The sequence below is a fragment of the Trichosurus vulpecula genome, chromosome 1, assembly GCF_011100635.1.
Source record: "Trichosurus vulpecula isolate mTriVul1 chromosome 1, mTriVul1.pri, whole genome shotgun sequence".
Lineage (NCBI taxonomy): Eukaryota > Metazoa > Chordata > Mammalia > Diprotodontia > Phalangeridae > Trichosurus > Trichosurus vulpecula.
Window position 1 is genome coordinate 361,383,882 of NC_050573.1, and position 27,555 is coordinate 361,411,436.

The window sequence follows — 27,555 nt, forward strand, 5'->3', positions numbered from 1 at the left end:
CTAGCCAGGTGGGCACCAGCAGGGTGAGCTAGCTCTTTCATATACTTGGATATAGAAATAAAGAAGTCTCTTTATGTCAGGAGAAATGAATTTAAAGAGATACTATGATGACCCCAATGTGTGCCAGGTATCAGGTAGATTGGGATGGTGCTTTGGGGGTATTATGTCATCAGAGCGTAAAGAGAAGCAGTGTGTATGGAACTAGGGACATGGGCCAGCCAGGGATTCAACTGTCAGAGGAGACCTTCTGTGGAGGCAGAGGGTCCTCTTTTCTCTAAGTCAGAGCACACCCTAGCCCAAGAGCAAGATAGGCCGTCAGTTCATTGTACCACAAAGATTTTCCTGGGGAGGCCAGAACTGTAATTTTAATAGTATAAAGAATTAGCTGTGAGGAAATTCTATCTCCCAATGCAGATCAGCACCTGTTTTGTAATTTATGGGCCTGAAAGGTTGCTTGAGGTTAAGCCGGATCATATAGTCAGTAGGTACCAGAGTAGATACTCAGGTCTTCCCTATTTCCAGCTCTCTATCTACTAGGTCACGCTACCTTTTAGCATAAGGTATGTCCTGAAATTTTATTTTGAGGAAATAAGGGTTAAATGACTTGTCCAGGATCACACAGCTAGTAAATATCTGAGAATGGATTTAAACTCAGGTCTGGCTGGTGCTCTGTCCACTATACCATCTAGCTGTCCCCTGAAAAATGTTTTTTTTTGTTTTAAACTAAGGGATGTACTGGCTCAAGCCGAAGGCCGTGAGAGCCAGCAAAGCTTAGAGATTCTTCATGGATGAAGACACATAAGAATGCCTCAGGGAGCCTAGTTGGGAGTAAGCTTCCAGACGGGCTAAGAATTCTGCTTTGACGCTCTCTTGGTTTGCTTCTTTTCAAAATTCCGCAGTATATTATTTGTGGGGTCTTGCCTTTGATTCACGTGTTGGGCAGCACTGTCCACTATAAATCTTCCTAAGTGGAACTCTCCTCACTTCCTGGGATCAGCTGGCTAGAGGAAGCAGGATGTAGGATGTTCCTAGGGGATCCCTGAATGGAGCAGCAGACTGGGCTTTCCCCTCCTATCAAGGCGATCCCTTTCTATCAGCCTGCTCTGTACAGCATTTGAGCATCTATCATGAAAACTGTGTACTTTAACAGCTGCTGGAAAGTCATTCCTTGAAAAGGCTGGGTGGTCTAGGTAGGTGGATAAGGGAAGAGAGGAGAAGGGAAGAGAGAGTACAGGAAGGAATAGGTGAAATGTAAAGGGAAAGAAAGAAAGCAGTAGGGGGAATAGAACAAAGATGATTGTCCTATTCTCTAATTCCTAGTAATCTCTGAATCCCAGGAGAGTTACTTAATAGCTATTTCTTTCCCTCAGAAGCTCCTTATGTACCTACTATGGCACAAATGTTTGGCAGACAGCTTGTCTAGGCATGCTATTGACTTATTCTCAAAATAAGTCATGGGGCGTGGTGTTTTTGTTATTTTTATTTTTAAACTTCTGGTTGGGTTAACCTATGCCAGGTTCTCCACTCATTCATCCTGGTTGTAGGCAGTTTGTAAAGCTGATGATAAATAGGACAGGATTAGAACTGTCATATTTTATTGCATTTCCTAAGTGAAAATATTGTCCACACTCCTATTGGGTGGAGTTTGGCTGCTATAAAAGTCACCTTTCTGTTACAGTGCAATCCATCCCCCAAGACAAGAAGCGGCCGGACGCACGATACACGGAGGGGAAAATTCAGTGAAGAAGCAGCAGCAGAGAGCAGGGTTACATTACCTTTCTGGCAGGAAGGAAGCATTGTTAATATCAGGCAATGCCATTAAGCTTCCAGTGCTCTTTTAATATGGTTAGACATGCAAATCAGCCTGGAGAAATGTCTGCATGCTCCAATTTAATTGATTGTTAACTTTGACACAGATGTGGCATCTCAAAGCAACCCTCTCCTCCCAGTGTTGAGCTGAAAAAACCAGTTACTTACTGAATGTTTGCCTGCCAGTCAAACCACTGTTGAGAAGCCTAATACATGAGAAGTTTTGTTCTGACAAAAAAGGGAGGGAAATCAACTAATTAAAACCAATATCATTGCTTATCCTGGACATTTTTGGGCATATAATTTCCCCTGAACCAACTGACTATTCCAAGACCTATTGTCCATCCTCTTGACTCAGAGTACATTAAAATGGGTCCTTATGCCTGGCACATAGTAAGTGCTTAATAAATGCTTTTTGGCTGACTGACTGACTTGTAGGTCAATTCATTCCCCCTGCTACCTTCTTGCTAGATCTTGGGAGGGACATGACTATGGAAAAAGAGGTATGTATTATGAGTTAGACAGGATGGGGCCTGAGCCCCATTGGTAACATTCTAGGAAAAGACTCTAAGACCGAATTAACCTTCAAAAGCCACTACATGTTTTCTTCTCCCTGCCTCACCATGTCTACTCACCCTCTTCTCTCACTAGCTCTCATTGTAGCCCCATGTCACCAGGCAGACTTTCTTTGCTGCCATCTTTGTGTTTTTCTCCATCTCTGCTTCTATTTTTGCTTTTCCTTCCTTGTAGGATGTCTTCTTTCTTTTCAGTTTCTATACTTCAAACTGTTTGACATTTGATCCAACTGCTAGGGACCTCCTTTCTAAACTACTTTATATTTAACTATTTTGTACCTATTTTCCATTTATTCTCTCTCTATTTGCAGATGTTCACTCCCATAGAAGGTCCTGGCAAACAGGGATTTTTTTCATTGTTATTTTATTTTATTTTATTTTATTTTTGTGTTTGCATCCCCATCACCTAACACAGTGACTGGACCATGGCTGGCCAAACGAAATGATTATTGACACTCTGATCAGTGTCTTCCTTTGCATTTCTAAGCCCTTGTACATTGTTGGTCTTACATTATCTTAAAGCCTTTATGTCCTGTTGTGATTGCTAATGCTCCTCTTTTTAGCCTAATTACACCATAAGTTCCACTTGAAGGGCCAAATCTGTTACTTCTCTTATATTCCCCACAGCAACTACTACCTAGAAAGGGTAATTAACAAAATCTTGGTGAATGAATGGATTGTTTATTTGCTAATTATCTTTTCTATGAGCATCCATTGTCATCTAAGCTGTTGAGTTTAGTTTTAATACCCCCAATTCTTCACTGCCTAACTATTTAACTATGTTAGTGGTTCTTAATACATTGGAGAGATCTGCTAAAGAGAATTTAGGGAAAAACAAATATTAAATGAGAAGGGGTGGAAGGGTTGTGATCTGTACCAATGGAGGGAGTACCACTCTCAAGAGATCACAGATTCATCGTACCATGAAGTATGTAGTTGGCTAAAAGACCAGCAATGGTAGTGCATGTACCCTATCTCTTGATCTCCCATCTGTCAGAACTGGAGAAGCTACTTTCTCCTCCCTCAGAACAGAACAAACAGATTTTTTAAATCTTTAATTTTTAAATCAACATTAGGGAGGTTTGATAATATTCTGGAACCTTGTGTTTAAGACAGAACAAATTGTTGTACTATCAGAGTACGATTAGCTTTTCTTTGGGAAAAAAGGTGATGCATTACATTTGTCTTTAGTTCATTGCCTTGATTTTTCAATTTCACATTCTTGTCCCCCTTTTTCCATGATCAATTTTAATTTTTAATTCTTGGCATTGTGACATTGCTTCATCTAAGTCTGGTTGCCCCGGCTAGATCGAAAGTCATTTAATTTTTTTAAATCCTCCACGATGAGATTAAGTCTCCCTTCCCAAACCAGTGTTATCATCCTTAACAAGGAGGGATGGTAGTATAAAGGTCAGAATCACATAGTGGGACCTAAGAGACCCAGATTCTCATCTCTGCTCTTCCTTTGCTAGGTAACCTTTGACAAGTACTTTAATTTTCCTGGGACTCAACTTTCCTCATTTAGAAAATAAGAGGGTTGGGCCCAATGATGTCTAAAGTACCCTCAAGCTCTAAAAATCTATGAATCTTGAGGGCAGAGGAAGGAAAGGTCCTATTGTTTCTCTTGTATTGCCCTTAGTGCTCAACTGATAGGTTGTGAATAGACCTAGGCTGAGTTACTGATCTGGAAGCCCCTTCGTGAAATTTCTTCTGAAATTCTTTTGTATGGACTTAGCTGTGTACATGTTTCCCCTGGAAAACTTCTTGAAATTAGGATTATCTTACTTTTATTTGTGTATTCTCAGAGACTAAAATAGTGCCTAATACATAGCATAGCAAGGGCTCAAAAATCCTTATTGAGTTGAAATGATTTTCTCTGAATGTATATTTGTATTAATTCTCTGATTACTAATATTAGTCTTTTCTGATTCCCCTCCACAATCCCTGACTGTCACCCTCCCTCCAAATTATTTTAAATTTACATAATGTATCCCTCAATAGAATGAAAGTCTCTTGAGTGAAGGGAGAATGAAAGGACTGTTTTTTGGCTTTTCTCTTTGAATCCCCTGCACCCACCACAGTGGCTCACGCATAGTATGTCTTTATTAAATGCTTGCTGAATTGAACTAGGATGAATTCAAAGTCAACAGATAACATGGATATCGTATGAATTTATTAAAGAACAAATACTTACTGTTGTAATATACTGATTACTATCATGTTTCAGCCTGGAATTCTTCCCAGGGAGAGCTGGTGATGTGCACTGGGAGGGGGGTTTGGAGCCAGGATTTGAAGCACTTTCATCCGAAAATGTGTCTGGAAGAAGTTGAGACAGCCCAGGGTGGGCTGAGCTGCTAAGGCCACTGATGCTCTCACCAGAGGTGCACTGTGATGACTCAGAACTCTCGGTAACTACAGACCAGGAGGAATAATAATAATGCAGTTTAATCAAACATTAATCAGTTTATTAACTTACAGAACATAAATGCCCCAACTTCTTGTGTTTCAAGTCTAATTTCTTTTGATATTGGAAAGCCTAAATTATAACATTCTCTGCATATTAATTCCCTTTCATCATCATCAATTCTTGCAGTCCCTGCTGGTGGCTAGGAAATACTAGAATAACTGCTAAATTGGAGCTATTGTAATAACTGCCAACTTTCTACTTTTCCTTGGATCTTTATGTTTGATAAATACTTTAAAAATCACTTACAAAGTGAAAAGTTAGGCTATCTTTTCATTGATTTTTGTCATGTCTCTTTCCCTGATTATAAATACTCTATGGTGTATATTTATATTTTTAAATTAAAGTGAATTAACTTTGAGAATTTCATAGCAACACTTGCAATAATCAGAAACACTTCAAGACATATCCAAACTCAATGGTCTAGCCAGCTGAGATATTTCCCTCTCACTCAGTGAGTTGGAACACTTCCGAACTGGTCTTATCAGTAAACTTCCCTCCCCTACTGCACTACTGGCACATCATTTTAACCTTCTTTAGTACCATGTAGAGATCCACTTACTCATTGATGGCTGGCTTCCTGTTTCCTGTTCTAGTTCATCTTCTTCGATACAAGTTTTAATGTCATAAGTCCAGTGATAGAAAGGAGGGCTTAGTAGACCTGAATAAGACGGACTAGAATAAACATGCAGGTTTAGCGACCCCAAAATTGAAGACGAGGACTGGCTGCTTGAGGAAGAGGTGCTGCTGTTGGAGATGGTAGAGTGGGGCCTTTTGAAGGGCGTTGAGTGATCAAATGAAGATACAGCTATAGATGCCCTAGACCTCGACTCTAGAAACAAAAAAATTAAAGGTGAGTCTTGCCTCTTTTTCCTGTTATTATCCAAGCCACTGACAGATTAATCTTATCCCATCTCTTCCCTTGCTCTTCTTTCCCTTCTCTTCCCTTCCATGGCCTTCCCTTTTTTAGGTCTTCTATCTTTCCCTAGGCTAGAAGTGCAGGGGTTGCTCCCTTTTATTGATTGGCAAAGCAGCTTTGACCTGCTTTGTTTCCAATCTGGGCCAGTTCACCCCTCTTTGGTGGCCTGATAGTCTCCAACTCTAGGGGCTCATCATATCAGTTCTGGTCTTAGGGTCAAGTACTACAACTCAGAAAACCTGAGTTCCCTGGCAGCAGGGATTATATCCATACACCATCATGGTCAGTCTCAGGTTCACCTTCATAATGCACAACTCTACTCAAATTATTCACTTGCTCAAAACCCAGAACTTCAAAGTTGGAAGAAACTCAGAGACCAAAATATAACTTGATAGTGATTAGGAAACTCCTCTATAACATAACCAATGTGTGGTTATCACCTTGGATATGAATGCTGTGAGAGGAAGCCTGTTCCCACCCAAGGCAGCCCAATCTTCACTTTGAGATAGCCGCAGTAATTAGGAAGTTTTCCCCCGTTATTTCCCCAGTAAATTTTTAATAATTCCCTATTGCCTCCTAAATAAATGAGTGCTTAAGTGGGATGTGAACATATGAGCCTGGTAATACAACTACCACATATTAGAAAATTCATTATTTTGCTTCTCCCTCATTTTCAATGAGGGGATCATTCATTGACCATGAGACCTTACTGGACATGAGGACTGTTATACAGAGAATCCTTGACCCTAAGCCACCAAAGTTGATACTCCCAAATCTGATGTTTTATTTTTGAAGTCGAATTTCTCCAGAAGAGGAGAGAATGAAGAGCAAAGTAACAAGTGGTACCTGTTCCCTTCATGATATAATCTATTGCCCGGTCACTTATGGCTGCATCGCTGGGCTTGATATCCATGAATGGTTTGTTGCCTATCCCCATAGATACCATTTCTTGCATCCTGAGTTCTAAAATAGAAAAATATGCAACACTTGAGAGAGAAGCTTCATAGAATTATATATTTTCAACTGCAAGGAATGTTAGGAGACATCTTGCCCATTCTGTCTTTTCTCCAAGGACGTCGTGCCTAGAAAGGTCATGTGACTCCTCCAGATTGCAAACAACAGAGCCAAGATTTGATGGCAGATCCTTTGACTCCAAATGCAACAGTCGTTAAGGGAAACTTAACTGACAATTTACTGGGGAATATCTACTGTTTCAGGGCATCTGTCAATAAAGAGCCTAAACAAACAGGAGAGAGGACTAAAGTACAAAGTTGAATAAGGCAGGCTGTCAAAACAAAAAAAAACCCCAAAACTGTTGTCATGACCTGAGAGATCTGTAGGAGCCAAAGAGAGAAGAAACAAGAAAACAGCCCTGCGGCAAGAAGAAGGATGTTGATAACTGAGGTAGCTCTCTGTCTTTGGCTCAGTTTTTGTAGCTCTAGAAACTAATCCCATTGTGGCTCTCTGGGGTGCTGGCAGCAGGAGAGCGTGCAAATGAAATCACCTAGCTGATGGGAAGAGAAAGCAGCAGCTTCTGGCCTGGCAGATCCTGAAAATCAAATGGAAATGAATTCTGGGAAAAGGCCATTAGAACAGGCAAGAGTAGGGGGCAGCCCTGGAGAGGCCAGTTTCATTAAAGTGGACGTTCTCCCAACCACCTATAAAAAAAACCTCCCCTCTAGGTGTAAAATATTTATAGCTTTCAGGTAGGTTATTCTCCATAGCTCCAGAGAATAGTTACTCTGACTCACATGGCTGAATTCTTTATGCTCAAGATGTAATATGACCCATCCTGCATCTCTATCATATTAAACTATCATGTAAAATGAAATTTGAATGAGCCCTCTCCAGTGTGACCTGCTGCTTTTGCCTTGTAACATCCTCATATTCTATACCTCTGTTCCTCAGAGCTTGTCTCCATAGGATTTTCCCTATGATATTTGTCCAAGCAATTTTTACTTCTGCTGAACTTGCTTGAAGGATGTATGTATCCTGGGATTTCCTCCTCCTTCGGAACCAGATCTCAAACCTCAGACCACTGTCTCCAACGTTTTCTGTCATCCCAATTTCAGCAGTCTGAAATCATATCCAGAAAAAAATCAGTGTGTTCAATTTAATCTTAGCATTTTCCACAGCATTGTAAAATTGTTTTCACTGCTAAGAATCCTATGATCCAAATAATTCAACATGGGAATTAATTTACTATACAAATCAAATCTTGATTTTCTATGGCAGCTTCTGAGATCTGCAACCGCTTCACATATTTATGAAATGTTATTTTTCTCAAATAACTTGGGTATATCAGTGTCATCTCCCCAGTCAACATTGTTCATGTTCATTAATCCATTAATCCATGGTTAGGGGAGGAAGCAGAGATTATTCTCTGTACCCTTACCCCTTTTTTATATAGGACAATTAAAATTTTAATTAAATGATTTTCCTAAAGCTTAGTTCTGAGCTTTAGGATACACACACACACACACACACACACACACACACACACACACACACACCCCTCCAGTGGTTCCTTATTTCTTCAGGAGCAAGTATAAAATCCTATGTGGCATTTAAAGTCCTTTATGACCAGGCCTCTTACTACCTTTCCAGTTTCCTCACACTTTACTCTGTTATGTGTACCATGGACACTAGCTTCAAGTGACAATGGTCTCCTTAATGTTCTTCATATGAGATACTTCATCTCCTGACTCCATGCATTTTCACTAGCTGTCTCTGGTTCCTGGAATATTCTCCTTCACCTCTGCCTCCTGGCTTCTTTGAAGAATCAGCTCAGATATCACCTTGTGCAAGAGGCCTTTCCCAGTCTCCACTCCACCCCCAAGCATTCCACTGCTACTGCCTTCCCTATGGGATTTCTGTTGTTGTTTTTAGTCATGTCTGACTCTTTGTGACTCCATTGGGGGTTTTCTTGGCAAAGATACTACAGTGGTTTGCCATTTCCTTCTCCAGCTCATTTTATAGAAACCAAGGTTCAATGACTTACCCAGGGACAGCTAGTAAGTGTCTGAGGCTGGATTTGAACTCAGGTCCTCCTGACTCCAGGCCTGGCACTCTATCCACTGGACCACCTTAGCAGATTACCTTCTGTTTATCTCTTGCATGTACAATTTTTTTTTTGCATGTGAGCTCCTTGAGGGCAGGAATCATGTTTTTGCTTTTCTTTGTATCCTCCGTATTTAGCACAGTGCCTGGCATATAGTAAGCACTTCATCCATCCTTTCTGGTAGGTTAATATGTCTTGTCAAAAAACAGTTAAGGGCAAAGACAGGAGCAAAGGGTGAATTAGCAGAAACCCAGACTGGGGTGACCATGATGTTGGGATGAAATTACCCCAATCTAGCGCTTGACACACGGTTGGCTCTTAATAAATACTCGTTGGGTGATTGATCTTTCCCTTCCTCCCTTCCATTTAATATCAGTGAGGACTCTGCTTACTTTGCTATTTCCTAGATGGCAAATTCCTAGGTAGGGCAGCAGATAGAGTGCCAGACCCAGAGTCAGAAAGACCCGTATTCAAATCTGACTTTAGACTGACCTCAGACACTGTCTGCCTCAGTTTCCTCATCTGTAAAAAGAACTGGAAAAGCAAATGGCAAACCACTCCAGTGTCTTTGCCAAGGAAACCCCAAATGGGAGTATGAAGAGTCAGACATAACTAAAATGACTGAATAACAACAACAAAAGTCTCATAGGAAAGGCACTAGCAGTGGAGTGCTGGGGGTAGAGGTGGAGGGGAGACTGGGAAAAACCTCTTAGAGAAGGTGAGATTTGACCTGAGTCTGAGTATTCAAAGTGACCCTGGGTAAGTCACTTAATGCCATTTGCCTCAGTTTCCTCATTTATAAAATAAGCAGGAGAAGGAAATGGCTAACCAGTCTAATATCTTTCCAAGAAAACCCCAAAATGGGATCATGGAGGGTCAGACACGACTGAAACATCATCAACAACCACAGTCACAGTAACACATTCCTAGTTAGTGCTATGTTTTGAATTAATTAAGCTTCTGTGAAGCACTTTCCCAGGGTCATTCACACTCCGGGATATTCTGATCCCAGGAGTGCTGGCTCCCATTAGGGTGCTATCCCCCCAGACTACCTTGTTCTCTGATGGAAAAAGCCTGAAACCCAATGTTTCTTGTAAACTGAAAGAAGAGGTTTTGTGTTGGCAGTCTCTGAAGCACTGTTGTAAATGCATCCCCATTTGGAGAGTAGATACTGTATGTGTGAAGATGTTATGTTTTTGTATTTCAAAAATCTAAACAGTGGTCCACACTTTCTCTCCAATTTATAGTCTTGGACAATAGTCTAGAGCGCTAAGAGGTTAAGTGACTTGTATAAGGTCACACAACCAGTATGCGTCAGGTTGAACCAAGGTCTTCCTGATTCCAAGACTAGCTCTCTATCTCGTGTACCAATCTGCTTCCTGTGTCCTTGCTGGTGTTCCTAATTGAAGGCAGGTGGTCAGAGGCTCCCAATGAAAGGGGACTGGAAGTTCACAGTCGGTTTGGCCCAACTTGCAGGAGCTTCTGTACTGCCAAGTGTGCCGAGGGGCGTGGTTCAGACAGCTGCTGACTGCCCAATGAGCCCTCATCACCATAATAGAAATGCAAAATAGAATCATTTGCTCAGGAAACATCTGGCTTCCAGTGAGTCCCATTTAGCCAGACATCTCAATGCACCATATAAATAAATACAAGTGGTATGGGGATGACTAACACCTCTGGGGAATAAAGCCGAGTTCACAGTGGTCTGAAGTTTTTGGAAAAACCAGGTAATGGGCATGAAGGAATTACACAGAGAGATGTAAAAATACTGTCATGTTGCTCTCCATTTCATCCCATGAAGTTGAATTTTTGTGCTTTTTTTTGTTTTCTTCACTTACATGCAATTTACGGAATTAGAAAACCAAGAAAGCTGTGAGTTCCTTTTAATCCAGAAATAATTACCAGCCAACCCCATTCAAAAAACTGTACATTCTGTGCAAAACCCTGTGCATTGCATCAATGCCTGGTATAGGGTGGTTTGTTTGTTTTTACCTTGAATGACTGTTTGTACATGTAAATATCATATCCCCCATCAATCTTCTTGGTCTTGCTAAACAAGATAAGATCCTCGAAAAGGAAGACGTGTCTCAGATATTTTTTCCTTCCACAACAAACAATAAATTCATCCTGACATCTCAGCTGCCCTTGTTCTTTTAAATTCACCTAGAGAGAGAAAGAGGAACATTTTTAAAGAGATAATGGAGATCTTGTCTGACCTGAATTAAGTTGAGGGTATTTTTACACAGGGGTCATTCTTCACCTTTAAACATCTCTTTAGCAGTACAAAATTCAAGGGTGTTGGAACAGGCACAAGCTTCTAGCTCAAAAAACAAATGTTAAAAATTATTTTAACACGTAGTTGGGGAAAAATTAAAAAATATATATGTAAAAAAAGAAAATACATCTGGACAATATTTTTGAATTCAACAATTCATTTTTAAGCACTGATTATGCACCAAGAATGTTGCTAGTTGCTGAGGATACAAACATAAAAAATGACAATCTCTGTCCTCAATTGCTTCCTCGGTTGCAAAATGGGGGATAATAACAGCATTTACTTCCCAGCCTAGTTGTAAGGATCAAATGAGGTCATTTTTGTAAAGTGTTTAGCACAGTGACTGGCACATAGTAGGTATTACAGAAATGTTAGCTATTATTATTGTTAGTTTGTTATCTCATAGAGAGAATGTGTATAAATATGTATGACAGATTAAATGAAAAGAGTTCCCAAGAATTTCAAGAAATTTGAGGAAGTTTTGTTGTTTCTTCTTATACGACATGACTAATATGGAAGTGTTTTATATGATTGCATATATGTAATCTATATCAAATTGCTTACCATCTTAAAGGTGGGGGAGGCAAAGAAGGGAGGGGAGGGAGAAAATTTGGAACTCATTTTATTAAAAAAGAGTGTTAAAATTTATCTTTACATGGAGCCAAGATGGCGGCTGGTGAGCACGGACTGGAGTGAGCTCCGTGCCCGAGTCCCTCCAGAAACCTATAGGAGTGGCTCTGAACCAATTCTAGAACGGCAGAACCCACAGAACAGTAGAGGGAAGCAGGGCTCCAGCCCAGGACAGCCTGGATGGTCTCTGGGTGAGGTCTATTCCACACGGAGCTGAGAGCTGGGAGCTGGGAACGGAGTGGAGCAGAGCCTAGCCTGAGCGGCATGGACCATCCAGAACAGAAGCTGGGCGGAGGGGGCCCTAGCGCCCTGAATATGTGACCTGCGGCAGTTACCAGACCCCTTGACCCACAAACACCAAAGACTGTGGAGAAGGTTAGTGGGAAAAGCTGCGGGAGTGGGAGGAGTTCGCGGTTCAGCTTCCAGCCCCGGGGGCAGCGGAGGTGGGGCAGCTACAGCTGTTGTTACTTCCAGCTCCAGGCCCACCTGGTGGGAGGAATTAAGTGGCGGATCAGAGCAGGAGTGCAAAAGCCTGCTGAAGATCTAAGCCCAGCCTGGACTGGGGGTTCTTGGGGAAGGAGTAGTGTGGGTCTGACAGAGCTGGCACCTCCCCCCCAAACGTGGAACATAGAACTCTGTAATCTACAAGCAGTCATACCCCACTGAAAAACTCAAGGGTCAAGTTAGTTGGTTGGGAATATGGCCAGGCAGTGAAAACGTGCCCAGATTCAGTCTCAGACTTTGGATTCTTTTTTTGGTGACAAAGAAGACCAAAACATACAGCCTAGAGAAGACAACAAAGTCATAGAGCCTACAACCAAAGCCTCCAAGAAAGACGTGAACTGGCCCCAGGCCATGGAGGAACTCAAAGGGGATTTGGAGAAGCAGGTTGGAGAAGTGGAGGGGAAATTGGGAAGAGAAATGAGAAGGTTGCGAGGGAACCATGAAAAACAAGTCAATGACTTGCTAAAGGAGACCCCAAAAAATACTGAAAAATACACTGAAGAAAACAACACCTTAAAAAACAGACTAACTCAAATGACAAAAGAGCTCCACAAAGCCAATGAGGAGAAGAATGCCTTGAAAGGCAGAATTAGCCAAATGGAAAAGGAGGTTCAAAAGACCACTAAAGAAAATACTACTTTAAGAATTGGATTGGAGCAAGTGGAAGCTAGTGACTTTATGAGAAATCAGGATATTCTAAAACAGAACCAAAGGAATGAAAAAATGGAAGACAATGTGAAATATCTCCTTGGAAAAACCACTGACCTGGAAAATAGATCCAGGAGAGATAATTTAAAAATTATTGGACTACCTGAAAGCCATGATCAAAAGAAGAGCCTAGATACCATCTTTCAAGAAATTGTCAAGGAGAACTGCCCTGATATTCTAGAGCCACAGGGCAAAATAGAAATTGAAAGAATCCAGCGATCGCCTCCTCAGATAGATCCCAAAAAGAAATCTCCCAGGAATATTGTCACCAAATTCCAGAGCTCCCAGATCAAGGAGAAAATACTGCAAGCAGCCAGAAAGAAACAATTTGAGTATTGTGGAAACCCAATCAGAATAACCCAAGATCTGGCAGCTTCTACATTAAGAGATCGAAGGGCTTGGAATGCGATATTCCGGAGGTCAATGGAGCTAGGATTAAAACCTAGAATCACCTACCCAGCAAAACTGAGTATCATGTTCCAAGGCAAAATATGGAGTTTCAATAAAATAGAGGACTTTCAAGCTTTCTCAGTGAAAAGACCAGAACTGAATAGAAAATTTGACTTTCAAACACAAGAATCAAGAGAAGCATGAAAAGGTAATCAAGAAACGGAAATTGCAAGGGACTTACTAAAGTTGAACTGTTTTGTTTACATTCCTACATGGAAAGATGATGAGTATGATTCATGAGACCTCAGTATTAGGGTAGTTGAAGGGAATATGCATATATATATATATATATATGTTTATATATATATATATAAGTGAATGTGTATGTATGTATATATCTATGTGTATATGTATGTATGTGTATGTATGTGTGTATATATATATATATATATATATATGTAAAAGACAGAGAGCAGACACAGGGTGAGTTGAAGATGAAGGGAAGATATCTAAAAGAAATAAAATGAAATTAAGGGATGAGAGAGCAACATACTGAGAGAGGGAGATAGGGAGAGATAGAATGGGATGGATTATCTCGCATAAAGGTGGCAAGAGGAAGCAGTTCTATGGGAGGAGGGGAGAGGGCAGGTGAGGGGGGAATGAGTGAACCTTGCTCTCATCAGATTTGGCCTGAGGGGGAATACCATACATACTCAGTTGGGTATCTTACCCCACAGGAAAGAAGAGGGAGGAAGATAAAAAAAAAAAAAAAGGCAGGGGGATGATGGAGGGGAGGGCAGATGGGGGTGGAGGTAATCAAAACAAACACTTTGGAAAGGGGACAGGGTCAAGGGAGAAAATTCAATAAAGGGGGATGGGTTGGGAAGGAGCAAAATGTAGTTAGCCTTTCACAACATGAGTATTGTGGAAAGGTTATACATAATAATACATGTGTGGCCTAGGTTGAATTGCTCGGCTTCTTAGGGAGGGTGGGTGGGAAGGGAAGAGGGAAGAGAATTTGGAACTCAAAGTTTTAAAATCAGATGTTCAAAAACAAAAAAAGTTTTTGTATGCAACTAAAAAATAAGATACACAGGCAATGGGGCATAGAAATTTATCTTGCCCTACAAGAAAGGAAGGGAAAAGGGGATGAGAGGGGAGGCGGGTGATAGAGGGGAGGGCTGACTGGGGAACAGGGCAACCAGAATATAAGCCATCTTGGAGTGGGGGGGAGGGTAGAAATGGGGAGAAAATTTGTAATTCAAACTGTTGTGAAAATCAATGCTGAAAACCAAATATGTTAAATAAATAAATTTAAATAAAGTGAGATTGTAAACCGAAAAAAAAAAATAAAGAACAATTCTAAAAAAAAAAAAAATTTATCTTTACATGTAATTGGAAAAATGGAAATACTATTTAAAAGAAAAAAAGGAATTTGAAGAAGATATCAAATTGCATGTCTTTTCAAGGAGAGGCAGAGAGAATATGGAACTCAAAATTTTTTCTAAGTATATTAAAAATTTTTGTTTACATGTAATTAAAAATAAAATAAAAATCAAATATTTAAAAAAAGAAATTCAAGGAAGGAAAGATGCAGGACTGAGGAGTGGAGAGAAGGGATCAAAAAAAGCTTCATGGAAGAAGGTTCACTTGAGTTAGGTCTTGATGAAAAAGAGATTAATTTGAACAGTCAGCTATGGATGCAGGGCTTTCCAGGGAGGAGGGTGGCCTACATGAATACACAGAGGCAGGTAAAGGGTATGACAAAGTCCAGGAAGAGCTAATAATCCAATTTGGCTGGAACACAGGATATGAAAAAGGGGGAAATGTAATTGTAAGGTTTATTGGAGCCAGATTGAGAAGGGTCTTAAATGTTAGACAAATAATAATCATAAAAATACCTAGAATTTACCTAGTATGTGTCAGACACTGTACTAAATGCTTTACAAATATTCTCATGTTGATCTCACAACAATCTTGCAAAGTAGATGCTACTGTTATTATTCACATTTTACATTTGGGGAAACTGAGGCAGATAGAAGTTAAATGATATACTGAAAATCACACAGCTAGTAGGTGTCTGAGGCCAGATTTGAACTCAGGTCTTCCTGACTCCAGGCCTGGCACTTTTTCCATTCACTGGAGGATTTATGGAAGGACAGGGATGATAATCACACACAACAAGAAGGTGTGAATGGTTTTAAACTGCCACCAGTGGAAGATATCAATGACATCTGGGTCTTTTGCAGCACTGACCACTGCCCAGCAGATGGGCTGACTTCTAGAGAGGAGCAAGGAAGAATAGAGTTCCCAGCTTTTGGTTTGCTTTACTTCTCCACTCCCCTTACAGAGAAGCTATCCAAAGCTGCCAGAACCACAGAAGCTGAGGGTTGGAAGGGACCACTCAGCAGCTATCCGATCCAATGATACCGCCAAGGAATCTTCAGTTCTAGAACATCTCTCCCACTCTCCCCATCCTTCTTTCCCTTCAAAGCCCAAAGTGGCAGATTGGAGCAGATGATCAGGTTTGGAGATACGTGAATGTAATTTCCTTCCTCACTTTCCCACACTCATGCAAGGCCTGGAAAGGGACAAATACTTAGCCAGATGGCACTTCTTTGGTCACTCCCTTTATCAAGGACGGGAGAGAGAGACTTCCCACTGACTTACCACATGCCATGCAAAGGTTGTTGGGAGGAAGCAAAGAGAGGGAGAATGCTTACATCACACCCGCGGATGGCATCCATGGCCAGCAAGTCGTTCCCATGGCGAAGCTGGAATTTGACCATCTCCTCGGCAGCTCGGAGGTCACTGAGCTCCTGCTCCTGAGTCTTGGTGCATTCTTTGATCATATCCTTTAGCAGCAGGGCATATTTGCTCATCCTTTGGATCGGTTTAAGCAGGTAGGAGGCTAGGTCCATCTTATCTCCCAGGTCTTGCTGCTTGTTCTAAGAAAATGCCAAAAGGGTGAAGACAGAGGTTAGTTCCATGACTGGCAATTCAGAGCCACTGAAATATCCATCACTCACTGACATTGGGTGAAGGCTTCACTGGATGGAATAATGGAAATATAATTACTTTAAAGAAGGCATTCCCGTGGCTGCTAAGTAAAGCATCAGATTGTGGTTTGTTTTTGCTGTATAGCGCATACATCCCAAACTGTTCTTCCTGAAAAAGAAAAAGAAATACAATTTTTATTCTTTTAGGTGAAGTGAATAAACATTTACATCCATACAAAACATATCTGCTTCTGAACTGGAAAAAGACTAGGCTTTTTCTGTCACTAGAGGGAAGAACTGTCATCATCGTCCGTGAAATCCTCTAGGTGGTAGTCTTGGTTTAGACACATTTGAAAGTGGAACTTCAAGCCCTATGCAAAGTTTTTGTTCTCAGTGGTTCAGCTTAACGTTTCATTTAAAAATGCCCCAGGCATCCCAAATCTAGCAGGGGAGCTTTGGAAACCATCCATTTACCATTGCATACACAATTGCAAGAACTCTAGCATTCTTCTTTAACAACAGGACATGGGAAAAACCAGGGGAAATACAGTACTTGTAACTTAGTGGGGAAGTCAGGGAAGGGAAACTAGTGGTTTATGGTGAAAACTCTCTGACTGATGGCTTGGATACAGAGTCCTCTAGAAATAAAAATTCACATCGTCCCTTGTGATTGTTGTTCAATACAGAAATTGCAATTTGTGGACAATACTACTATTTTTTGAGGAGCTGAAAGGATTTTGCAAAGGGGATTTTATTGATTTAACACTTATTATTAATGTATTCATGTGTATGATAATAATATATCTTGGTTAGTATAGGATGAGCCAAGAGTTTATCTACTTAAGCCATTATCAGCATAGATGCTCCCATATCCCCCCCACCCCAAGAATACTTATTTCTTTTGTATCTTTCTATAAAACCTGGTGGGGCAGCTAGGCAGCACAGTGGATAGGCTGTTGGGCCTGGCATCAGAAACACTTATCTTCCTGAGTTCATATCTCAGTCAGACACTAGCTGTGTGACCCTGGGCAAGTAAGTTAATCCCATTTGTCTCAGTTTCCTCATCTGTGAAATGCACTGGAGAAGGAAATGGCAAACCACTCCAATATCTTTGCCAAGAAAACCCCAAATGGACTCACGAAGAGTTGGACATGAGTGAAAAATGACTGAATGACAAATAGCACCTGGTACAGACAAATATTGGTGAAAAACACGATGTTGGGCAAAATGACATTAAGTGGGGCAAACTGAGTCCACACTCATAATGCTGTAAATGGGCTAGCAGTTAGACGACGTTACAGGAAGTTTTGTGACTTTGCAGTAGGGTTTTGCCATAACACATTAATGCTGTTATTACAAGATGATGTTGGAGCAGCCTCATATTGAGGTGTGCATGTATGGTACTCTGCATAGAAGAGACACAGTACGCACCAGCCAGTTAATTAACTTTCCCTATTCTAAGGTGATAGGTGATGCACAGCAAGTTCATACAACATAGTTCACTGTAGTGCCTGTGTCAGGATAGGATGAGTCTGTTTAAAAAGCAGGGTGTATTCCTTGGAGCTTTTTGTCCTCAGAGAAAAATGATACTGCTTTTCAAAGGGTTAAAATAAATGAGGCTTAAGCCCATAAGAAGACAACTGAGCTCCATCCTCTCATTAGGGAAGAATCCTAGGACTTCTATTGTTTCTCTCTCAGTGGGGGAAGAGGATTCCCTAATTCTTATTATAACTCTGGACTCTTCCCGGATTTGGAAAATCTTCCTCTTAGGCATAGTGCTATATTTGATTCAGGGCAGCTATGTGGTACAGTGGATAGACTGCTGGACCTGGAGTCAGGAAGACTCATCTTCCTGAGTTCAAATCTGGCCTCATTAGCTTTATGACCCTGGGCAAGTCACTTAACCTTGTTTGCCTCAGTTTCTTCAACTGTAAATGAATCGGAGAAGAAAACAACAAACAATTCCAGTACCTTTACCAAGAAAACCCCAAATGGGGCCATGAAGAGTTGGACACAACTGAAATGACTGAGCAACAACAAAATATCTGATTCTGAGCAGCAACCATAGGTGAGGAGAGATGGGGAGCCAGTGTCTTGAGAGTCTTCTTCAGGGGAAATCGTTGCTCTCTTCAGCACATACCTTTACCGTTTGGAAAATGGACCCAAGGAGTCACAGTATAAAATCTTATTACCCCTGTAATCCAATATGATGGTGTGGCCAAGTGGGCTATGCTTGAGTATGGTATGTAATATGTGAGGTATGACTATGAAGTGACATAACTTACTGCAAGTGTAAAGTGCTAGTATGGTGCCTGGCACATAGTAGGAGCTACATAAATGTCTTATTCCCTTTCCTTTATGAATAAATATATTAAAATTCATACATCCAAATGAAAGTTGTTTTTCAAAGGGAACTGTTGTCCTTGGGAAACTTCCTACCTTTTCTTCTGTTGCTGCTATTGCTCAAAATATCTCTGAGACTTAGTCTTTGGCAGTTGCCTTCAGAGTCTATGTTGGCTTCTTTGCAACACACTCCATGGTGGTAAATATACAACATGTAAGAGGATTTGATTTTTGGAAACAGCCCCAAATTAAGGGGAGGGTCAAATCAGCCTGTCTCAGTGCAGAGTTCACTGGCCCTGGGTTTAGAAGACCTGTGTTCAAATCCTCCTACTGATTTCTATCACTTGTGTGTGAGCTTGAGACCCCAACCTCCCTAGACCCCCAGATTCCTCTTCTATAAAATTATGGGATTGGATTATATCTCTATCTATCTATCTATCTATCTATCTATCTATCTATCTATCTACCTATCATCTATCCACATACATAGATAGATACTTCTAGTACCAGATCTATGGTCCTATAAGCTGCTGATTAAAGTGGATGATCAACTTTGCTAGTACTGTCTTTGGTTTAAAAACAAAACACAAACACATCATGGATATAAAATTAAGAGGCTGATTTTCTTGTGGGCTTTCAAAACTAACCGAAGACCATTCCTACTTTTCCCCTAAGTTTTCAGGGACAGCATACTATCTCAGCAGCTTGTATCTATTTGTTGTGGTGAAATACATATTTGTAAAGGCAGAATAATAAACAAATATTCATTATTAAATTCCAGAACCATTGTTCTGTTTATATTTATTTGGAAAGATGATCATTTGTAAGAGCTTACATGGGTCACCTACTCATACATAGCTGAGCCTGGAGTTCTGTGGCAAAAGAAAAGATGTCAGGGAATTCAAACATATTTTCATTTACTCAAAGGCATCAATGATTTGTAAGTGGACTATCTTGTTTACAACCAACTAGAGATACCTGCCTTATAATTGTGGCCCCTCCACTAATGGTATTACCTTAGACAAGTCATTTTACTTTTCTTGGCCTGTAAAAAGAGAAAGCCTTAGAGATGTTTACCCTTGCTCTGTGACTTGATGAAAGAAGTCATTCAATCTGTCCATTAAAATGATTAACTTGGATAATTACAAGCCAGATCTTTTTTTTTTGTTTGGTTTTTTTTCGAGGTAATTGGGGTTAAGTGACTTTCCCAGGGTCACATAGCTAGTAAATGTCAAATGTCTGAGGAAAGATTTGAATTCAGGTCCTCCTGACTCCAGGGCTGCCAGCTAAATCTTAATAAACAAGTGTGCTTATTGTTTTTTTTTCCTGTGGGATGTGGATCTTTCCTCTTTGGCTAGAACATAACTTAAACTTTGCTAGAGCTCCCGAAGTGTGGATCTACAACCCATTCTCAGTATATATCATAGAATCACAAATAGAAGTGAGGCATTTCTAAGGAGAGCTTTTGCACAGTTTAAAAAAATGGTTGTCTAGAGAAGTATAAATTACATTGTGGGTAAATAGACTGTCATTTGTTTATTTTATTTGCTTTAACTCATTCAAATTTATTTTTCTGGGAGGTCAAATTCCAAATAGGAATATAACCTATAACCATTGGATTACACAGTTAGAGAGGTTGAGTCCAACTATGTAATTTTACAGATAAGGAAACCAAGACACAGAGGGGTCAACTGATTTGCTTAGAGTCACACAGCCAGTAAGTGTCTGAAGCAAGATACAACCCCAAGTCTTTCATGCTCCAAGTTCAATGCTCTATCCACTACACCACAATTTAGAGCTAAAGTAAGAGCCAGAGATTCAGAGGCAGATGGGACCTCAGAAGATACCAATTTACTCCCCTCATTTTACAGCTAGATGGTGCAGTGGATAGCACACGAGGACTGGAATCAGGAGGACACGAGTTTAAATCCAGCCTCAGACACTTACTAGCTATGTTACCCTGGGCAAGTCACTTCACCCTCTTTGCCTCAGTTTCCTCATCTATAAAATGAGCTGGAGAAGGAAATGGCAAACCACTCCAGTATCTCTGCCAAGAAAACCCCAAAAGGGGTCACGGAGGACATGGGGACATGACTCAAACGACTCGACACACATTTTACAGATGAGGAAACTGAGGTCTAAAGAAGTGGAATAATTTTTCCAGTGTCACATAGGTGTAGGCCCTAATGCCCTCATACCTGGACTTTTGCAGTAGGCTGCTAGCTGGTCTCCCTGCCACAAGGCTCTCCTCACTCCAGTTCATCCTCCACTCAGCTGTCAGTGATCTCCCTAAAGCATCCGTCTGACTATGTGACCTCCAGTGGCTCCCTATCACCTCCAGGATCAAATATAAAATTTTGACTCCCCCACCTTTCCAGTCTTCTTACCACCCCTCCCTCCCACATAGTCTGGCACCACCTCATAGTTCCTCAAACAAGACACTCTTCCTGACTAGGCATTTTCTCTTGCTGACCCTCATGCTTGGAATGCTCTCCCTTCCGGCTTCCCTGGTTTCCTTCAAATGCCAGCTAAACTCGTACCTTCTATAGGAAGCCTTTCCCAACCCTCCTTAATGCTGGTGCCACCCCTCTGTTGACTATTTCCAATTTATCTGGCACAGGGCTTGTTTTTACAGAGCTGTCTGCATATTGTCTCCACCACCAGATTATCAGCTCCTTGGGAGCAGCAACTATCTTTGGCCTTTCTTTATATTCCCAGTGCTTATCGAAGCATTGGGCACATAGTAGGTGCTTAATAAATGTTCATTGATTGGCTGAAATAGGCAATATGTAGCATCGGTCGTATTTCAGCTCAGGTCCTCTGATTCCAAATGCAGTGTTCTTGTCTCTGCCCTTTTGTGATGCCCATTCCCCAAGCACTTAAAAAGACAGCTTGGTTAATGCTCGCAGTGGTTTTCAGTCACACTTTGCATAGAGCAGATTCTCAATAGACATTTATTGATTTGATTTGATTCCCAGTAAATGCCAGGGCTACTTAGGACCTGCCTCTAAAATCACTTACACCTGGTGATGGGGAAATGAATTCCAAATTCCACATTAAACTGTCTAAATTCTGCCCTTGGGAGGAAGCCTGTATTCATCTAGGAAACAAAGGGAGCTGCCCTTGCAACACTGTATCTATTTTTATAACCAAATGTCTTATTCGGCAACCCTCAAGGGCAGTGGTTTGAGTCTTCTTGGTCACATATGATTCTCATTTTATTCGAGTTTGTAGCCGGGTTTATGCAGCATAATGAAGTCAAGGACTGAGCATGCATCTTGACGATTCTCACTCCAATATTATACTGTTTTCTTAATTATTTGGGTAATTCGGGAAATGTGAAATCTACCTGGTGATTCAAGCTAGGTAGAGGGCATGTTTTTCTGAGGTTTGGTTCACAATGTACATATTCAATTTCTTGGAGAAAGAGTAATGAAACGTGGAAATTATCACTGCCACCACTCTGACAAATTTTCATCATTGATTCTCAGGCACAAGGTGGAACTTGCCCCCAGGTGTCTTGGCCCTTGATGTGCCTTGCTGTCTCTATGGTCAAAGCAGTTAGGTACAAATAATACCTCTCAGTTGTGTTGGTCATCATAGATGCAGAGAGAAGTCATTTATTACCATTTGTGAAAGAAAACCAAATAAACACCTGATTAACAACCACCAATATAGAAGTCCATTAGGACCCCTGAAGAGGAGGGAAATTGAGTTGGTTGAAAATCAGTGCGATTTCTCAAGGATACTGGTTGCTTGGAGGGTACATGTTGAGGAGTTGGAGGATACCAGATTAGGGTAAGTCATATGGTGGTTACTAGGCCTCCTGGCTTTCCTGGTTTCCTTGAAGACTCAATTTTAATGCCATTTTCTGCATGATGCTTTTTTTGAGTATCCATTCCACCCCACCAGCTCCACCTAGACCCTATCCCCATCTTCTAACCAATGCCTCACTTCCGTCTGAGATTACTTTGATTATATACTATTTATGCTGCACATGTACTTTTAAAAATGTGTGTGTGTACGACTTGTTTATGTTTTTATGTACAACTTTTTTTTTCATATTTCCCTCATTAGATTGTAAACTCTTTGAAGGCAGGGGCTGTTTTGGCCTTTGTATCCCGGGGACTTAGCAGTGCCTGGCATACAGGGAGAGTTAAATAAATGCTTATTGACTGTCTTTTCATTCATTCATTTATTCATTCATATGCTTATATGTATATATTGTCCCTCCTAATGGATTGTAAACTCATTGAAGATGGGGATGGTTCTAGCACCTAGGACAGTGCCTGGCCCACAGTCAATGCTTAATAGATGTTTGCTGATCGATTGATTGATTGACAGCCCTACGTGAGCCCTGAATCCTAAACACTTTTCAACTCTAATGGTGTCATAGAGCTAAGGGGATATTGGGCTTCCTTAAGTTTGCCAGACTGCACAGGAACACACACCCAAAGGTCTGGCTACCAAAGGGGCCCAGGATAGGCTGAAGAATGGTCAAAAATGTAATGACAGTTTGCAGAAGAGAGGTTCAGAGAGCCATGGAGGAGGAACAGAATGACCTTTAAGAGATTATGACGTTTTAGCTAAGAGGAAGTGTGAGGTGGAGAATCGAGAGCTTTGTTTGGTCTAACAGTGGTGATGGGCTGAAGATGTTGGGGGGAAGAGTAGCTGGATACCACAGAGGAGTTCCAGAAAGAAAAGCGTCACCCATGGTTATCTTATTAATTCACACTGATAACAATAACAATAATCATAGCTAGTGTTTATTTAGTTCTTTGGGGCAGGTAGGTGATGTCATAGTACATAGAGTGTTGGGTCTGGAGTCAGGAAGACTCATCTTCCTGAGTTCAAATCTGGCCTCAGACCCTTACTGGCTGTGTGATCCTGGGCAAGTCACTTAACCCTGTTTATCTCCGTTTCCTCATCTGTAAAATGAACTGGAGAAGGCAATGGCAAACCACTCCAGTATCTTAGCCAAAAAAACCCAACAACTCCAAATGGGGTCATGAACAGTTGGACGCAACTGAAAAATGACTGAATGACCACAGTAACAACATTTAGTTTTTAAAGGTTTGCAAGGCACTTTTCATAGATTATCTTATTTGATTTTTAAAATAATCTTCTGAGGTAGATGCTATTACTATCCCCATTTTACTAATTGGGAAACTGGTACAGAGATTAAGGGTCTTGTCCAAGATCACACAGTAAGTGTCTAAGGCAGGACTCAAACCCAGGTTTCCTGATTCCAAGTCCAACAGTCTATCCACTACTTCACTAGAGGTCCCTTGGGAATGGAAGAGTTTGGAAATGGAAACTATAAATGGGAGAGGGAAGTCCTAATTGATAGTCATGGAGCTGGGTGATATTATTTTTGAGGCTTTGGGGAGGTCTCGTTGAAGAAGAGAACAATGAGGCCAAGGGGTGGACTTCTCCTAAACCTCATACAGACAGCCCTAAAATGAGAAGAACTAAAAACCTCTGTCCCAGACCATCCTCATTCAAATACCCTCCAATACACGGGTGTGAATGCTTACTTAATCCTAATCATGGTTACTACGTGGCAAGGGCTTGATAAAGACATTAGGAAAGGTAATTATTTTAGGAAAGACTCTCTACTCTATTTATTTCCTTCTAACATTCAGGGAGGCCTGGGCAACTATCCTGAAGTTTCCTACTTCATCATTTTCAGCCACCTTAGAGGCAGTGTGAAGATAGTGTGGCGTGATGGATAATAGAGAGCTGGCATTGGCAGCAGGAATGACCTCAGTTCAAATTCCACTTCAGAAATTCACTAGCTGTGTTTCCATAGGCAAGCTGCCTAACCAATCTGAGCCTCAGTTTCCTCATCTGTAAAATGGATGAATAGAAGCACCTACATCACATGGAGGCTGAAAAGAGAGAATGTATATAATGGATTTCACAAATCTGAGAGTATGATATAAATATAAGCTGTAAACATTATCTGAACCAAAGCTAAACACAGGTAAGCTCTGAGGGTGAATCTCCAGAGTCCAGAAACCACAGTAGTCATGATCAACATTAGAAGATTTCTAGAGATGCCCTGTAATAATGTAATATCTCCAGCAGAAACAGCTATTGAATAGGGTGCTTGGGGCCCCTTCTCCTTCACCTGTAGGAAAGAGGGAATAGAAAGAAAAGAGACTTGAGGGCTAGAAATAACAGAAGTGTTAAAATGCTTAAAAAAGGAAGAAAAATGGGAAACAAAGTTACAAATAAGCAAAAGTGGATTTAGTTTTTTTAAAGAATAGGCACTGGATCTGTGATTTCACTGGTATAGGGCCCATCCTGGCAAGAAAAATTCCTCCTAAAAATGTAAGTTGGAACCTTCTCTTCAACTTAACGTCTTTGAGAGTCACCCAGTGTCACACAGTTACTAAGTGTCTAAAGTCATATTTGAATTCAGGACTTCTTGACTCTAGGCCTAGCACTGTGTTCACCAGGCCACCTAACTGCTCATGTACTACTGATCAAGAAAATATTTTTAGAGGTCATGACTTAGCACTGTTTTGGCCTAGCATTATTTTTTTTTTAAATGGCAAGATGTTAACATCTCAAGCAGCATTTGTTTTATCAGGCTCATGTGATTACTGGCATGGGGAAGGGAAAAGAGGAGATATTAAATTTTGGTTTCCTTATGAAAGCTTCCATTTCGACATTGTATGCATTTGGTCCCTGATGAGCCAGAAACTTTTCTTAATATTGGTAATGTTACCCGGGCCACCTGCTATACTTTATTTATTAATGGGACTTGTGTTGTTCTCGTCTTGCTTGGCAGACCCTGGTCTCAAACATACTACTAAGGAGCTGACAAAAGGACATCTAGTAATTTTCCCTTTCTCTTTCTTTGGCTCTTGGCATTCTCATTAAGCTTTTGCCAGGGGGCGGAGGGCATTCTGGGGATGGCCGTCTCTCAAAGTCTGTTTTGACATTCCCAAGCTCAGCATGATTTTGGCATGGCTCCTTGAGCACTTTCTTTATGGTTCTGCTGTTCAAAGAGTAAAGAAACAATAGTTTCAAGGAGCACATGCCATTATTCTCCTACATCTAAATAGAATGGGTACCCAAATCCCAAAGCAGGACTCTAGCCATCACTCACGGTGGCCTCACTCTCTGACCTATGCAAGCTTCAAAAAAGGCTGCCTGTTTTCTTCGGGAATCACTGGAGGGGAATTTAAGGAAGGTGTATAGTTCTTGACACATTCCATAGCCTGTCCACCATTACTCAAGATATTAGAGAGGGACATTAATAAACATATGCTCATTAATCTTATTATCCTCTTCATTATTCTCTATGGGAACAGGGGAACTGAGTGTATCCACTTGTCTCTACTCACTCTTACCCAGATATCCACCAGTGAGAGCAGGAAATTGCTTTAGAACTTAGGGATAAAGTGGATGAGTTATGGGGGTGGATTGGGGAGGGTAGGAATAGGAAATATGACTTCATAAAAACAAGCTCTTAACATGAATATTCTGATGAAAGGAAAAAAGAGACAAAAAATTTCTAATGTTCCCAAGGTAGAAAATGAAGCCCCTTTTCAGTTTGAAGGACCATGGATAGGGTCATAGATTCAGTGCTGGAAGGGACCCCAAAGACCAAGAAGCCATCTGGTCCTATCTACTGTTTAGTAATGAGAAAACAGAGACCTGGGAAATTAAGCGACTTGACCAGAAGGTGAACTGAATTGAAAGCAACCATTCCTCTGTCACTATCCTGAGCTCTGCAAGACTTTAGCAGCCACATTCAAGCACAGAGACCATAGAGTACAATTCTGGATTGGAAGCAGGTGGTATGTCACTAAGTAGGCTAGCCCACAAAGGAGATGTCTATGAAAGCATTTTGAAAACCACAATGTCCTATACAAATCTACCAGCATTCTTCTTATTTTCATGGACAGGCACTAGGAAGCCAGCAGCAAGAAAATCCAAGAGATTGCATGCCTACTTTTGTCGCTCAGACATTGAGTTTGGGGACTTTACGACCAGAGAGCCTTTGCTTGAGCGCCAGGAGATGAAATGTACAATTGGTTTCATTTACATATACAATCAGTGTTTTTTTTCCATCCCATGTGTATGAAATTCCATCCCTTTGTGTGAAATGTTAATTCTCCAATGATGAGGGAGAGCATTGTGAAGTATTATTTCCTTCCATTGGTACCCTCCCCTCCTTCTTGATTTTAGGATGACCAGGCTAAATAACACTTCAGCTTTCCCCAAAGAGTGTGGAACCAGATCCTGAACAAGCCTTTTGAAAGAACAAGAAATTAGGTTTGGTGCCAGACTTTTTGTTTCACAAATAGCCTTAAAGTTTGCCTCCTGTATACATTTCCTGATTCTACATCCCAAGCAACTGAAAAATTCAAATTCACTGCTGTGGGCATACAGGAGTACTCACCGTCCAGGAGGAATTTTTAAAACTGGAACGGACTCACAGGGCATTCATTAGGTAGAGGCCATTTCCTCAGTGAAACCCAGAACAAGTAAGGAATACAGCAATTCCCTTGGTAATCCTAATAACTTGCTAGCTGCAGACATCTGGAATCTTGGGAGGACCAACCCTACCTCAGAAGGGGAACTTACATGTCTCAGAAAACAGTGGCTGACAGGCAAGGGGCAGTCTCTGCAGTGCTCCAGCTCTTTGAGAAAATACTGACAGTGGAAATCATAGAGCTTCTCCAGGTTCCCAAAGATTATGTTGCGCTTCCCTCGCAAGTCCTGGGGGAGGTCCATTCTTTCCATTTCTGGAAAATAGTTGTCGATGATATATCCTAAGGATCTAACATATTCCCTTTCAGTGGTGATCATTTCATCCATTATATGCTGCACTTTATTGCTGGAAGACACAGAACAACTG

The 27,555-nt window shown here is 41.0% G+C and overlaps 1 protein-coding gene across 1 annotated transcript in view; it reads right to left on the reverse strand.

Annotated features, from left to right (window-relative positions):
• Positions 1–27,555, reverse strand: part of PLEKHG4B (pleckstrin homology and RhoGEF domain containing G4B) — a 210,244-nt gene that overhangs the window by 7,302 nt on the left and 175,387 nt on the right. Inside the window, exons 15-23 of the mRNA XM_036765907.1 lie at positions 27,282–27,534; positions 16,414–16,503; positions 16,059–16,283; positions 10,821–10,991; positions 7,663–7,843; positions 6,614–6,730; positions 5,411–5,680; positions 4,579–4,796; positions 1,978–2,037 (exon numbers count right to left, since the gene is read on the reverse strand). Of these exons, the coding sequence (XP_036621802.1) occupies positions 1,996–2,037; positions 4,579–4,796; positions 5,411–5,680; positions 6,614–6,730; positions 7,663–7,843; positions 10,821–10,991; positions 16,059–16,283; positions 16,414–16,503; positions 27,282–27,534 (1,567 nt within the window). The 3' untranslated portion in view covers positions 1,978–1,995. The remainder of the gene's footprint in view (positions 1–1,977; positions 2,038–4,578; positions 4,797–5,410; positions 5,681–6,613; positions 6,731–7,662; positions 7,844–10,820; positions 10,992–16,058; positions 16,284–16,413; positions 16,504–27,281; positions 27,535–27,555) is intronic.